At 42.5% G+C, this 14,724-nt stretch overlaps 2 protein-coding genes across 2 annotated transcripts; one reads left to right on the top strand and one right to left on the bottom strand.

The window, feature by feature from the left end:
- Positions 1 to 518: 518 nt before the first annotated feature.
- smc1a (structural maintenance of chromosomes 1A) lies at positions 519 to 10,507 on the bottom strand. Its single transcript, XM_070910220.1, has 26 exons — positions 10,309 to 10,507; positions 9,483 to 9,671; positions 9,236 to 9,348; positions 8,581 to 8,784; positions 8,027 to 8,265; positions 7,646 to 7,904; positions 7,048 to 7,188; positions 6,880 to 6,962; positions 6,668 to 6,767; positions 6,097 to 6,204; positions 5,812 to 5,997; positions 5,205 to 5,384; positions 4,899 to 5,045; positions 4,586 to 4,723; positions 4,345 to 4,461; positions 4,152 to 4,258; positions 3,909 to 4,050; positions 3,656 to 3,801; positions 3,401 to 3,554; positions 3,201 to 3,308; positions 2,825 to 2,981; positions 2,540 to 2,694; positions 2,252 to 2,403; positions 2,074 to 2,143; positions 1,840 to 1,950; positions 519 to 1,444 (listed from the first exon to the last, which is right to left on the bottom strand). Exons 1-26 carry the CDS (start codon positions 10,415 to 10,417, stop codon positions 1,364 to 1,366), a joined length of 3,696 nt encoding a protein of 1,231 aa, XP_070766321.1. The 5' UTR covers positions 10,418 to 10,507; the 3' UTR covers positions 519 to 1,363.
- A 524-nt stretch (positions 10,508 to 11,031) lies between these two features.
- On the top strand, positions 11,032 to 14,173 carry ribc1 (RIB43A domain with coiled-coils 1). Its single transcript, XM_070911175.1, has 7 exons — positions 11,032 to 11,230; positions 11,403 to 11,620; positions 11,730 to 11,844; positions 12,130 to 12,248; positions 12,851 to 13,087; positions 13,761 to 13,927; positions 14,092 to 14,173. Exons 1-7 carry the CDS (start codon positions 11,032 to 11,034, stop codon positions 14,171 to 14,173), a joined length of 1,137 nt encoding a protein of 378 aa, XP_070767276.1.
- Positions 14,174 to 14,724: the final 551 nt, after the last annotated feature.

Here is a 14,724-nt window from a genome sequence, read left to right as displayed (position 1 = left end):
GTTAACTTTCTAGCTCAACCGCTCACTTCGAGTCTCCTTCACTTCTGGATCTGTGCCGTTACGGCTGATGTTACATTGGTGTTTTCACCATGACAAAAGAAATAAATCATCCAAAACATTCATCTCTGTGTTAGTCTTCTTTCTGCAAACAAAGCAAAGATTGGACATCTGACAACACAGGCCGTGATTTGGAGATGGAAAAACCCTTACACCACAGGTGAGTTATTCCACTCAATAATAATCAAAACTAAAGCTAAAAATGGCTTGAAATGAGAGTGTCTCACCACCCTGCCCCAGGAGTTACAGTGTGAAAACTGAAAGCCTCTATAAATAGTCTTGCCGAGCAAAGCACAGACTTGTCCTTATGGAATGGTAACTAATGCAACGACATGTATGCTGCATTGTAGGTAAGAACTAAATAAGAAAAAGGATGAACAAAGCTGACAAAAGCAGCACCTGAAATCAGGAAACTGTAGGAGTCGCATGCTTGCGTTACAAAGTAAACAAAATAAAGGAGCTTAAATTATTCAAATTTTATTTATTGAAGCAAAGCAATCAATAAAACAGACCTGACAGAATAGTCTCACGTTGAGTTTCCCCATTCGTCTAAAGCTGATTCAGAATATCACTCAAGGAATATAAAGAGGCTGTCGTTATTCATACAGCCGTACAACCTCAGCACATTTCCCTTGAAATAATGTTCTGGCGACAGTTTTGACAAAAGCTCCATGATCTCATTACAGTGCCGCCAGTTGCAGCTAACTAGGGGTTTTATTTAGCTATCACACACGGGAATGTATCCACCATACTGTAACAACAGTCTCCTGATTACGCTTTTAAAAAAAGGTAGCACATGAAAATGCAAATACATCTTTCAGTACACACAACAGAGGACAGGCAAAGGCTTTAAAGCACACCAATGAAAAGAGGGAACAGTATAAAAGCTCTGAGAACAAAAACTTGTTTCAGGTAAATTTCACACATTTTACCATGTGATACAAATTCTACAGTCTGTTAAAAAGGTTTGAATCCCTCTCACTTTCACATGATTATAATTCATTTTCACTGATTATTATAATCACTCTTGCATGGCTAAATGGAGAAAGGGCTGGTTTGTATAAATGTACATACATCCTGGTTGTCACCATCTACAAAGAACAACCCCCACAACTAAAATAAAACCCTCACTAATTCACTACTCTAGCATAAACAAAAAAAAAAACATAAACATAAAAAACAATAGGAAATAACATGTGGGACCTAATGGATACATGATCTGTGACTACAGAATATGTTAGCAACTCAGAGAGAGGAGCAAACAAACGTCCAACTTGCCAAAATGCCAGTGCTGGGAGTGCTCGTCCTATTCATTCGGATTTGGGTTGGCATCAGGATACTGAGAGAGGTCAAAAGTAAGCACTTTGCTGATGACACAATCTCCTTGCTGTGAGAGGAAGAGAAGGAAAAAATAATTTGTTAATACTTTTATCGTATGTACAGCAGAGTCCAGTGTGCATTTACTAAACAACAGCTCAAGACGCCCTTTTATTATTGGCAGGTTTCTGCTGGATTCTGACAGGATGTTTTAATGATACCAAAATTGAAAGTAGACGTACCAAATATGAGTTATTACGATGAGCAATTCCAAATCTATAATACAACTTTTCTGCCGTATTTACCAAATTATATTTTAGGACTTTTTAATACCACATGCAGAATGAATTTTAATACCCTTTTCAAAGTCATACGGTTCAAAGAATGACAGAACTATTTACTTTCCAACTTCCAACTAGCTTCATGGCTGCATTTTATTTAGTATTTTGCACAAGACAAACACACCTCTGGATAAACACCGATGAGCGAGTCTGCCTTGGTGTAGAATTCCTCCTTCAGAGAAATGACGATGGCCTGGAAGTTCTGCACCGACTGGTCTTTGATATAATTGGCCACCTTGATGGTACAGAGAGAAGTTTGTATTTAATGTGATGAGCAGCATTAATAAAAAAATTGTTATCACATCACCAATTGATAAAAAAGCTCCAGTCACTGATCAAATATCATTTCTGAACAGACCTTGCCAATGTTAGTGTTGTCCAGAGCAGCGTCAATCTCGTCCAGGACAAAGAAGGGGGCGGGTTTGTAGCTGGAGGCAAGCAGGAGAGAAGTTAACAACATTCCATCAATGCAAATAAATACTTTTGTACAAAGACTCATTTTTGCATTAAGACTCTGTACTCCTCCGTTGTTTCACCTGTGAATAGCAAAGAGCAGAGCCAGGGCAGCAACAGTCTTCTCTCCTCCAGACAGGTTGTCCATGGGTCTGAACCTCTTCCCTGGAGCCACACAGTTATAGTTGATGCCATCCAGATATGGCTCCTCAGGGTTTTCTGGGCCCAGGAAAGCCTACAGAAGAGGGACGCACTCATTGTTTCAAACACGATCTATGACTTATGCGTTATCTGCCATTGTACCGTGGCATTGAATTCATGTAGGTCATTGTAAAATTTAAAAAAAGAAAGAAAAAAAAAAGAAGGCATACCTGGGCACTGCTGTTACGTGAGAGGGCCTTGTAGATCTCGTCAATGTTGGTGGCCACGGACTCAAAGCAGTTATTGAACCGGTCAAACCGTTCCTTCTTGATCTGCTCAAAGGCTTGCTTGGCCTTCTTGGCTCTCTTACGAGCAGCCTCAAACTCTGAGGGAACAACAGACAGGAAACCATGAGATCACACAGAGATGACTTCATTAAGAGCTCTAGGTGCTGCATCACTTCCTTTCTCTCTCTCATTTAATCCCCAGCCTCTTCCACCATCCTGCCATCTCACCGTCACTGGTCTCTTGGAACTTGTCCCTGACGCTCTCGAGCTTCTCCATGGCCTTCATGTTGGGTGCGCTGATCCTCTGTAGGATACTCTGCTGCTCATTCAGACGCTGCTGCAGTGTGTTTGTCTCCGCCTTGATCTCTTCCTCCGACAGTGCATCCTGTAGGAAGTCAAATAGGTTTAAGCGCACTTTCATAAGTGACGCTTCGTCATATCTTTGCTGCAAATGGCTCTTTTCCCTCTCACTGCCCTCTTTCGTACATTGTTAAGAACTTTGTAACTGTGTAGAGAAAAGCGCTATATCAAATCTGACGTCACATTTAAATAAAATGAGGGGAGGAGGTCATGGTAAGGTTTTGGTGTCAAGTGGACTAGCTACCTTAAGGTCTTCAGACAGGTTGCTGTAGTCGATCTCTATGAGAGCCTCTTTAGCGAGAACACTGCTGGACGTCCTCTGACTGCTGGACTCATCTGTCTGGGAGCTCCCCTGGAATTGCAAAACAAAAAGAAGGATGCCATTTCCTGTTTAAATCCCAATTGTATAAAAGTGAGAGCCTGTATGAGTGTGTCTGTGTGTACCTCTCCCTGGCTGATATCATCCATTGTTCCAGAACGAAGAGGCAACCTGATATCCTGCATTTTGCAGGCTTGCAGCAAGTTGTGACGGTCGCTGCGCTTCTGCTCCAGTTTGGTCTCGATGGCCGTCACCTCCTTCTGGAGCTGAGTCAACTCCCTTAAAGACACAAAAACAACATTTGTAGCGCAAACCAACTCAAAGGTAATCTTTACATTTATATGACATAAGAAATATTAAAGTTTGTGTGTGTGACTGACTTGTTTGCACCGCCCAGTTTTTTGCGGATCTCCTCCATCTCGTGGTTCTTATCGTTGACTTCAGACTTCTTGGTGAGGTGCTGGTTCTTCAGGTCCTGCAGTTGGGCCATTGTCTCATCAATGATCTTCATGTGTCTGTGCTCCTCCTACAGGAAGAAAGATTTTAAAAAGACAAACAAGTGAGAATTGGCTTGAAGTCAAAATTGAAGACAAACTGGATTATATTGTTTGTTTGTTGTTTTGTTTTTTTTACCTTTTTAAGTCGCTCTATTTCAGCCTCGTCCTTCTTGACAGTCTGCTCCCACATCATGACTTTCTCCTGGTCCTCCTTCAGCTGATTCTTCTCATAGTCTACCTGGATACCCAGACGGGTCTTCTGGGTCTCAAACTCAAGGCTGAAGCAAAATGACGCATGTCAGGTTAGACCACACTAGAAACCTGTGACAGGTTAACTAACAATGAAAGAATACTTGAACTGACATTTCACGACACTCACCGCTTCTTTGCGATCTCATTCTGCCTCTTCACCTTCTCCTCCTCAAACTCTCGGATGTTCCTCACACCAATCTCCTTACAGAATTCAACAAACACCTCATCCTCCACCTGGAAAACAAAAAAATGTATGTTACTACAATGGCACACGCTCATTGACAGCCTTCTAAATGGAGCTCACTTTGTGTCAGTCTGACCAGGTTCATGCGGTCTCGCAGGTCAGTGATCTCCCTCTCACGGGACTGGATGATCCTCTTGATGTCGTTGATGCGAGGGCCAAAGTTCGCCAATTCACTCTCTAGTTTAGACTTCTCCTGCATGACACAAATGAATCCAGTTTTAACGCCAATATATATAATATATTGTATTGTTATATATAATATATATAACAATAACAAACAGGAAGAAGGAAAACACTGAGCTGTAAGCAGGCTGTACCTGCATGTTGAGGGAGAGGTGGCGGGTTTTTGTCTGTTCCAGATCACTCTGGGAGTACTTGAGTCTCATCTGCAGACCGTGGGCCTGAGACTGCACCTGACGCAGCTCTGCCTCCTTCCTCTTGGCCTTCATTTGCTCCTACAAAGAAAAACATTAAGTAGAAAATGGTATGAATTTACTTCAATTGACCATCCATCAAACTGCAGTCAATGACTATAGACAAAAAAACTACTCATATTTTGAGGTTATAGTTACAGAAAAACAGGACCAAAATCACACCCTCCTTGATGGAGGTATTAATAATTTACGTTACCTTGAGCTCTTCTGTGAGTTTTTCTTTCTTCTCCTTGAGCTTGTCCACTGCCTTCTCATCCCAGCGCCTGGCCTTGGCCTTCAGGTCGCTGGCTCCTCCAGAGATGACTCCAGACTTCTGGAACAGAGTACCGTCCAGGGCTACCGTCTGTACACAGGGAGACAAGGGGAGGTTGGGTGGAAGAAGAGACAAAATTCACATCTACGAAATCATCAGGCCAACATGTTAACTTTCCAATCCTTCCATCTTCACGACACATAAATGACATTGCATGTAAAACCTCTGCTAGTGACCCAAATGAAACACCTTGTGTCTGTAAGGTCCCCCAAAAGCGATCCTTCGTGCATCCTCTACGTTCTCGCAAACCAAGGCGTTGCCACATGCATACTGCAGGGCTTTCTTGATGTGGGGAGGCTCATAGCGAATCACATCGATCACCAGTTTGGCTCCTCGAAGCTCTCTCAGTTTCTCATCTGTTGGTTTCACCTTTGATAAGACAAGAGAGAAGCACATGGGGAAATTATTGAAAGAACGATTTAAAATTCCCATTGAGTTGTGTTTTGTGAGTGCCTGATATTGAGGAAGAAATTAATAACCCAAGATGGCTGGCTGTAAAAGCTTAGAGGGTAATTTAATTAGTAGCTCTGAAATTAATGAATACAATTTAAGTGGATTTTCATCAGCAGTGTCAGAGTGATAAAAGATGCTTTAAGGCAAATTCAATCTTACTGGGGTTATTTTATTTGACAAGAGTAGTTCCACTGGGATTAAACACTTCTCACATAAACCTCCTCTTCCTCAGGTTTATGAAAATGTGATGTTTTCATTCAATATTGCCACTTTGATACTGTATATTCTAACCGCTCCAAAAGACTGTCGGGTTGAGCTATTATCTGTACTTTCTAGTATTCACCTCGAGGTAATCGAGAGGAAGGAAGGTCTCCGGCTCTCCTCTCTGCTCCTTGATGTATTGGATACAATCTCTGCCGGTCTTCTCTGAGTCGACAATGATGGCGTCCATGTTCTTGCCCAACACTTTGGTCACAGCAATCTGATACTTCTTCTGAGTGGGCTGGCACAGGTCAATTAGACGACCATACTGAAGAGAGAGAGAAAGCAGCATATTTTTAGTTTATTCAACACTTTCACTAACCAAAATTATGTAATACTGTACTGAATACTATCACAGTTGCCTTACCACAGAGCCAGGGTACAGTCTTTTGATACTCTCCATGATCTCAGCCTTGCGCTGCTGGCGACTGTTTTCCTGCCTGTCGATTCTGGCGTCTCCCAGCTGCTCCATTACCTACAGCAAAAGCCAATAATAACGGAATTCGTTATAGACTTTTTCACAGCTGAAATTTACCCCTGTAAAACACAGGTGTAACTAATAACATTAACAATAGTTGTTAGAGTGCCAGTGCCAGGCCCTGGTATTGTGCATGCTGGCCTACTGGCATGGATTACTGGCACACCCAGGCATCATTCATTTTATTGGTCACACGTGCTTTTCCCTGATATGTGAAATTGTCTGATGTGAGAAACATCTACTGATTCACATGGAGAAATGTAATTTTCTCCTACTCACTTCCAGGGCACAGGTTAGCTATAGATGCAGCTTGAAGTGCTGTGACAAGGTAACGTGCAAACCTGAACTTCAAGAGAACGGAACCTCCAAAAACTACAGCACACTGAAATCATTCACAGGCAGCTAAGATGACACCATTTGAAGTCATTCGCTTTTCTTTCCCTGTGTGCGTATTGAGCACCTGGTTAAGCTCCATGTTGATCTCATCAATTCTCCTCTTGGCCATCTCCACCTCCTCTGTCAGCTCCTCCTCCATGCGCTTCTGCTCGTCGAGTGACTGCCTGAGGGGTAACGGGACAAAAGAGTGTGAATGACGGAATATAATGAAGACACCTAAGAAATCAATAAACTGAACATAAATCAAACAATACAAAAGAAATGAGAGCAGCATACCTGCTGGTGGAAATGTAATCCTCTAATTTCTCAATACGTTTCTGGTTTTCCTCAATTTCACGGATCTTCTGTTTGATTTTGGCCTGGAGAGAAACAACAAAATATATAGTTGCATTCAAATCAATTTATTCTGGCACATGCTAACCTGCCATCGTCATCTTTTTTTACCTCTGTCTCCACTTTCTTCCTCTCCTCCAAGTCCAGGCGGTCCTGATCGGCCTTCTGGTCGCGGTTGAACTTCTCCAGCTCCTGTGCCAGGGTGGCAGCACGTTTACTGGCCTCCTCTTTCAGACGATGGTACTGCTTGACCTGGAGGGGGGAGAAACAGTGGGTCATGCAAAGTCATCTATAATTTAAGATCAATCTGATGTCATGACACCATAACAAAAATTTGAAATGCAATTCACACAAACCAAAACCTGTTTTGCATGAGCTAGCTTTCCAATTATACCACCTTAATGTCAAAAGCTCTAAATGGATTCTGAGAATCCAAGACTGGCAATGCAAATAAATAGTTGTATTGAGCAGTACAGTCAGTGAGGACATACATTAGTATGTTAGTCAGCTGTTTTTACTGCAATCAGTACAGTATACATGACTCCCTGATGAATTACAGGAATACACTTACATATGTTTGAAGGTAAATTTACATGTTTTTTTTTGTTCTTTTGTGACAGCATTTCAGTTTTATCAACTAAATAATTCCTGTAAAAATTTTTTGTAAAACTTTTTCAAAAGATGAGTACAATTATCTAAGATATCAGACCTGGTTTTCCTCCAGGGTGAGGTCCTGGCCCTGGCTCTGCGCCTCCTCCTCCATGCGTTCCTCAAACTCTTGCTTGGCCAACTCCACCGCCTTCATCTCTTTATCCAGCTCATCCATGTCCGCCTTGCGTTTCTTGTACGTCTTCTGGGCATTTTGCAATGATTTGCGCGCTGCCTCGAGCTTCTTGATCTTGTGTGAGGTGTTCTCTTTGGCCTTGATGTACTGTGGCCTCTTTTGGTTCAACTCAGAGTCTTTCTCTCTGTGGGCAGAGTCAAGTGATTAACAAAGCCCTAGGTTTTAAATTACATGAGTTATACAGTAGTTCACCTGAAAAGTACATCAAGCGAGCTGTAAGAAGGCCATCATGTCATTGTCACTTACTTTATTTCCTTCTCAATGGTCTGCTGCTCCCTCATCAACCTGCCCAGCTCCTTCTTCTTGTCCTTCAGCTCCTCCTCTACATGGTCCATCTTTTTACGGTCCTTATCAATCTCCTTGTTCCGCTGGCCAAGCTCTTTGTTCAGCTTCTCAATCTCAGTCTCGTTGTGGTACAGCTTGAAGAGCTGCAACTGAACACTAGCCCTGGCCACTTCGTCTTTCAGACGCTGGTAACGCTCAGCCTGGTGGAATGAAGAGAGGAGAGAGAGACAGACAGCGCGATGAATTAAATTATATGTGTTCTATGTGTATAATAATGGCCTTTAATTAACCAGGAAAACATCTAAATCTCCTTTTCTTGATACTTGCTATTACACATGACAAGATTTCAGTGGGCTACAGACAAATAAGACAGATAACACAACATATGCAGCAAATCAACAATCAAATTACAAAACTAATCCGAAGCATATCTTAACAACTAACCCTTATTGCAGGTCAAGATATTTATATATTTATATAAGATACTGTATTTAGACTGAACACAAAGTACATACCTCCTCTTTCTCTTGCTTAGCTTCTTTGCGCTCAGCAGCAATGTTTTTCTTGCGATGGTAATTGAACTGTGTGTCCTCCTCTGCTTTCACCATCTCCTTCTTCCTGCGGTCGTACTCCTGGGCCAGCTCTCCAGAACGTGAGATTTCTTCAAACAGAGCTGTACGCTCCTTGGGGTTTTTCATGGCAATAGACTCCACAGCTCCCTGGAGGGAAATAAGAAGAGAATAAAACCGTTCACAAGAGCAACTGCCAACACCATGTTACCAGATATGAATTTAACACCAGAAGAATTGTATTTTGGACTCTGCTGTAATTGGCAGAGTCACATTACCCAGTGAAGGCACATGCATGGCTACATTAACCACACCACAAAGAGTACTGGAATAAAAGAAAACAAAGCTAGCCTGGTTCCAGGGCTGTTTGTCATAAGAATTACCTTTAATTATCAATAAGTCAATATTTTCAATTAAAAATAAATACTTTATTACATTTGCGCAATATTCATCTTTCAAATAATGATGAACAACACTTCTTAGCTGTACTGAGATCACTGCAAAGCACAATTGTCTGATAGCCTGTGGCTTAGTACAGAAGCATTATGAAAGAGCACCAATGAATAAATTCTCTTATAGATTTTTAGTCTTTCAGTCTCACCTGGAAGACCAAGAAGTTCCTAGCCTTGATCAGAATACCAAGTTTTTCCAGCTCTTCACTGTATTCAGGCAAGCTCACCACCTTGCTGTTTATGCGGTACTCAGAGGAGGAACCTGATACACACACAACATGCACATTAAAGGGGACAAAACGTCAGAAAGAAGAGCAACATTCATGTCTTTTAATTTCTGGTACAAGTGACAAAATCAAGTTATTAGACAACATGACTGTCAATGGCAGTTCATACCAATGATGACCCTTGTGAAGGAGCGGTCCTCTCCGTTATCCTCCTGGTACACCATGCTGACAAAGGCTCTGTTGGCAGCTGGCTTCCCAACGGGTGCTCCATGGATTAGATCCTTCAGAGTCTTCACACGCAGGTTACTGGTCTTCTCTGCCAACACGAAGCTGATGGCATCCATAAGATTGGACTTTCCTACAATGACAACATTCAGATTTTTAACAGTCTACACAAATCTAATATCAAAGCACATTACACAAATACGAGTTACCAGTTTATTAGGTACAGTGTACAATCTAAGTGTGTCTTCATGACCTTTATAATGTGCAGTTTACCGATTGCCAGAGTTAGTGTCTGTTTAAGTTAGTGTGACGTTGCATTGGATGGGTAATGAGAGACTTTTCAAGATTTTGTCCTCCTCCTATGTAAAGCACATTGAACACAATCTATCTGTGATAAATCATTTTGCAAGAGAAAATGTGATAATAATAATCGTTTACACAGACAATAATATAAAGTTTGATGTACACAACAAATGAATTGATATGCAAACATACAACATTGTACAAGTTGATAGTCACAAATCATAACACAAACAACATTCAAATAAACAACCGCGTGCAGAATGGTAACGTTAAATGGTAGGATAGTTAGTCCGATAGATTGTTAAACTGATGTCCAGCAAATTAAACGCTATGCAGACATAAATTCTATGCACAAACTTCAAGTTGTGATATGCAAGGACAGCGGGGCATTACAGCACTGTTTACCGTTAGCCAATGCTAGCAAGCACTTTGCATTAGCCGCGATAATATTGGCAATCATAACATACCAGATCCATTGGGTCCGATGATTGCAGTAAATTTATGAAAAGGTCCAATGATTTGTCTTCCTTTATACGACTTGAAATTTTCGATCTCTATCAGTTTTAAATAGCCCATCTTCGTTATATTTGTGCCGCTGTTCTGAAAAAAACTGCAATGAATATTAGCTAGTAAAATGTTAGCTAGCTAATGCTAACAAGCAATGTTTACCGGACAAGCTATCTCAAAAACGAAGCATGCACGCAAATGAATGAACCGCTCTGTTCAATCTATTGCTGGCCTATGCATGAGTCACATTATGAAATACATATTTAGTTTAATAATCTAAATAGCTTCATAATCTTCATCAGACAGACGCGATGCAGTTGTGACAACAATGCGCCATTTTACAATCCAACAGGAAGACCTTCGAGCGCGCGAGACACGAAACCTCATAGTTTATCGCGAGATCAAATGGAGTTTGTAGCTACGACCCCTTGGTTGTGGCCCAATGCCACCACTACCGTCAAAGGATGTAAGTTACACAATAAATTATGTTAATTTAAGAAAGCCGTAATGGTTTGTACAGGTAAACAACTCACTGTGGAGATTTAAGTCAAATAAAACACAAAGCGCGCAGCGGCAAATTGAGATGTTACCATGGTTACCGAGGGCATCCAAACACAACAGGATTCGACAGCGAAACAGCTTCACTCACTGAGGTGCCCCAGGCTTCATTAGAAACTGAGAAAATGTACAAAGTGGATTTGCCCGTAGACCAGTCCACAGAAACAGCTATGGAGAGGCGAAGGTCTGCAGAGACGGCACGCAAGGCCCGGATCTTCAACACCCGGCTCCGTGTGATGGGCCTCGACCTTGATGCTCTCAACCAACAGGTCCAGGAGAAAAAACATCAGCAAAACATGGAGATGCAACGGGACAAAGCTTTCGGTAAGCTATGGGCATCAGAATTAAATTAGCTGAATCAAAACCATTATTCATCCTGGGGCTTAAATAGGAATACCCTATAAGAATATTGTCTTAGGCCGTCTCCATTCATGAAATCACCTTTCACCACTAATGAGCATTGATCACAGGTGTATTTATTTTCATTATTTTGCAGATAAGCTGAGAAAGTATCATGATGAAGCCCTGCTGCAGCAAGACATTGATGAAAGAGAGAAGCGAGCAGCTTTGCACTCTGACCTGACCCAATACTGGGCCACTCAACAGCGCGTGGAGGACTCTCGCGATGCTGATCTCAAGTGTGGCCTGAAGGGGGCATCCAGGATCACCGTTCCAGAGGGTGAGCTGGGGCCTGCAAGTATGCTAATCTTTCAGGTAGGCAGGTGCTTGGTGCGCATCAAAGACCAGTGGAACAAAATCCAGCAAATGGTTAAATAAATAATCACACCACCCCTTAAGAACCGTGTCCTTGTTTCATTTACAGGGAGAGGGTATTGGAGAGGAGCAAAAGAGGAGAGAACAAATGAAGGCAAGAGAAAGAGATCTGCGAGCACAGAAGGAAGACAATAAGAGAAGGCACATGGGAGACAAGCACAGAGGTGAAAAGAGACAAACACAAGCACACACACACACTGTAATCACTGATGAGCGAACATGCTGTACGCTAAAGCCTCTGTAAATCACACACATGCTTCATGCTTTCCTGCACAAACAATCACACACTCCTACGCACAGCCCTTACTGCCAGGTGGCATTGATGGATGCTCATACCAGAGAGCCATTCTGTATGTGTGAGTGTCGTCGAAGAGCTTTGTACAATGCGTAATGGCTAATGCAGGTGTGAAAACACACAGTCGGTGATTTCCAGCTCGTGTGTTTCACAGAGATGCTTGTGAGCAAAGACCTGGTGCATCAGGACCTGAAGGGGGTTCAGCTACATGCACTAGAGGAGGACTGTAAGAAAGCCGCCCGCATCGCACTCGACAACTACAATCAGGCTCTGGTACAGTACATGCATGTGCATGCACAGGTTGACACACACATACACACACACACACACACACACACACACACCACCCGCTGATGTTGATGCTCAAAGCAGAATCTGGTGGGGCTTTGAGCTCTGACATGCTGTTCTCAGGTGGGATTTTGAAATTAAAATTGCTAATTGAAAGTGTTAAGTGATGCGTGCACACACTTGCTGCAGGAAGGCGGCCATCACATTAGTTGGTACCAAGCAACATGGATGGTTAAACTGCTTTGATGTATGCGTGGGCCCTGTCTGTTTTTAAAAGCCCCCATTTAGCTACCCCCCTCATTTGCCTGAATGCACTCGGCTGAATCCTCCGTTGGGAGGCATCATTATAAATCCTTCAGGTCATGGTATTTTCCTGACAATTATGTGGTTTCTCTAATAACCACTCACATGCACGATGCACAAGCAAATACAACTGACTGAGTGGATCTCTCAGGAGGACATTCACCATATGGCTGACTCTTGACTCATATTAGAGGTTGGGTTTCCTAAAGCTAATCATCAAGGGAATGATCAATCAACTATCCCCAGATCAGTGGTAAGGCCTCACCACGTCCTGTTCCCCACAGGCTACAGAGCGGGCAGAGAAACTGAAGGAGCAGCGCAGGAGAGAGGAAAGGGAGAACCTCGCAGAGATTCGGTACACTCTGACATCCGACATGATGACAGAGCGTGCAGAGGCAGCGGAGAGACAGGTGGGAGGAGGGAGGCCACCCCGGATTCTGATAGACAAGTGGAAGGGGATGAGACCTGAGCAGCTGAGCGCCATCCACAGGGAGAGAGAAGAACAGCGTCTTGAGAGCCAGGTACTAAAACCCGTATACACAGGGCACCATGAGCGATTCATGGCCAAGTCTCTAAGCCAAATTTGTTGAAATCTGTGGTTCCCAACCTTTTGACTTGACTTTGACTTGCAACCCCTTAAAATTAAACTACAGATTTGTGGCAAATTAAATGAAAAACTAACATTAAATGTATTAGTAAGGTGTTGAACCTCCAGAAAAACTGACGTCTCTTTAACTCTAGCGGAGGGATGAACTTCATTCTTTCAAAGGATATTTCCTGTGTTTCTCCACTAATCTATTTAGATTCCTTTAATTCGTCGTCCATCTCTACGTGTCCTGAGTACTTACATGCACCTCTCTTCACGTGTTGCTCATGTCTAAAGTTTGTGACCAAAGGGGTATTATTCCTTCTCAGATTGTTTAAAAAAACAACAACAACCTTTTAGAGGCCTGAAGCGCTAAAATGATCCAGTGCTTCAAAACAAATCTAGAGAAAGTCTGAGAAAAAATAATTTTGTGTAGCAGAGATTTATGCACATGTTGCAGTTTCTCTGCTTTCTTATCCTATTAACCATCTCGGAGCCCTTCCGATTTGTCCTGCAACCTTTTGGTCAGGTCGGCAACTACTCCTTCATAAGAATACAGTTCCACTCAGGTTCAGCATTTAGACCCTTATTTCATGCCATTTCTTTAGAGACGTAGTGATGCTGAGAAGATTCAGGATGCAGCTTGGGAATGCCAGCTCCTGAAGCTGTCGAGACAAGCAGAGGAGGAGGAGAGGAGAGCAGCAGAGCTGAGGAGAGAGAAGAGGCTTCAGGCAGACCATTACAACATGCAGCTGGCCAGCGAGCAGCAGACACAGTAAGCACTGAACACACACACACACACACACACACACACACACACACACACACACACACACACACGTGGTCAGCAAATGTATTTCGGGTGTACTCTAATGTAGAACTCAGATTTACATATGTATTCACAGTTACTCACTGTGTGTTTATTTGTGTCTGCCCCAGTCAGGAGTACCTGAACAAGAAGCTATACACCAACAAACCCACCAAGGACTACTTTTATCAATTCAACACCAGCTCCCGCTGACCCCCACACACCTTACCCAGGCCTGTCCTCCTCTGACAATGTGCTAATAAAATCGATTGATTGTTATACTACCACTCAATGTGAATTGAATCCTGAGTAATCAATATTTGCTGCTTATTCTGAAGTGACACATATGCATTGATTTTATTGGATGATACTGATGACAAAAAAGGGACCTTTTTTTGATACAGATTGTTCCACGTACTTTATTTTTCAGTCATATATCCAGTTACAGCGGTAGATTCATAATGCAGTTACAGTTATATTGGCCCGATATGTGGTACAAGTCCGCCCAACTCCTGTCCTTCACCCATGATACACAAAGATACCATCAGTCCCATTGTGCTAATTGTGCACCCAACACACCACAAAGAGGCAGTGACACATACTCCCTACCCCTCCTTTCTCTCCTCTCCCCTCCCACTCAGGCATTGTTGTTCAAAATCTGTCTGAGTTCTGAAGAAGCTTCACTAAACAAACCAATTCACTTTTTAAAAGGTTTTTATCTTTTAACTATAAAACAGGGGGGGAAACAACAGTGGAAAAAGCAA

The sequence above is a fragment of the Enoplosus armatus genome, chromosome 8 (genome assembly GCF_043641665.1).
Source record: "Enoplosus armatus isolate fEnoArm2 chromosome 8, fEnoArm2.hap1, whole genome shotgun sequence".
Classification (NCBI taxonomy): domain Eukaryota; kingdom Metazoa; phylum Chordata; class Actinopteri; order Centrarchiformes; family Enoplosidae; genus Enoplosus; species Enoplosus armatus.
Note: the sequence above shows the minus strand (reverse complement) of the source record. Positions and strands in the feature narration are given on the sequence as shown.

Bases quoted from the DNA above. Each gene is read 5' to 3' on its own strand.
- smc1a (XM_070910220.1), bottom strand. From the start codon at position 10,417: ATGGGCTATTTAAAACTGATAGAGATCGAAAATTTCAAGTCGTATAAA. The intron at 4,259-4,344 runs GTCAGACTGACA...TTTGTTTTCCAG, and splicing joins TGCGAGACCGCATGAACCTG to GTGGAGGATGAGGTGTTTGT. The intron at 3,309-3,400 runs GTACACACAGAC...TTGCAATTCCAG, and splicing joins ATGATATCAGCCAGGGAGAG to GGGAGCTCCCAGACAGATGA.
- ribc1 (XM_070911175.1), top strand. From the start codon at position 11,032: ATGTACAAAGTGGATTTGCCCGTAGACCAGTCCACAGAAACAGCTATG. The intron at 13,088-13,760 runs GTACTAAAACCC...CCATTTCTTTAG, and splicing joins AACAGCGTCTTGAGAGCCAG to AGACGTAGTGATGCTGAGAA. The intron at 13,928-14,091 runs GTAAGCACTGAA...TGTCTGCCCCAG, and splicing joins GCCAGCGAGCAGCAGACACA to TCAGGAGTACCTGAACAAGA.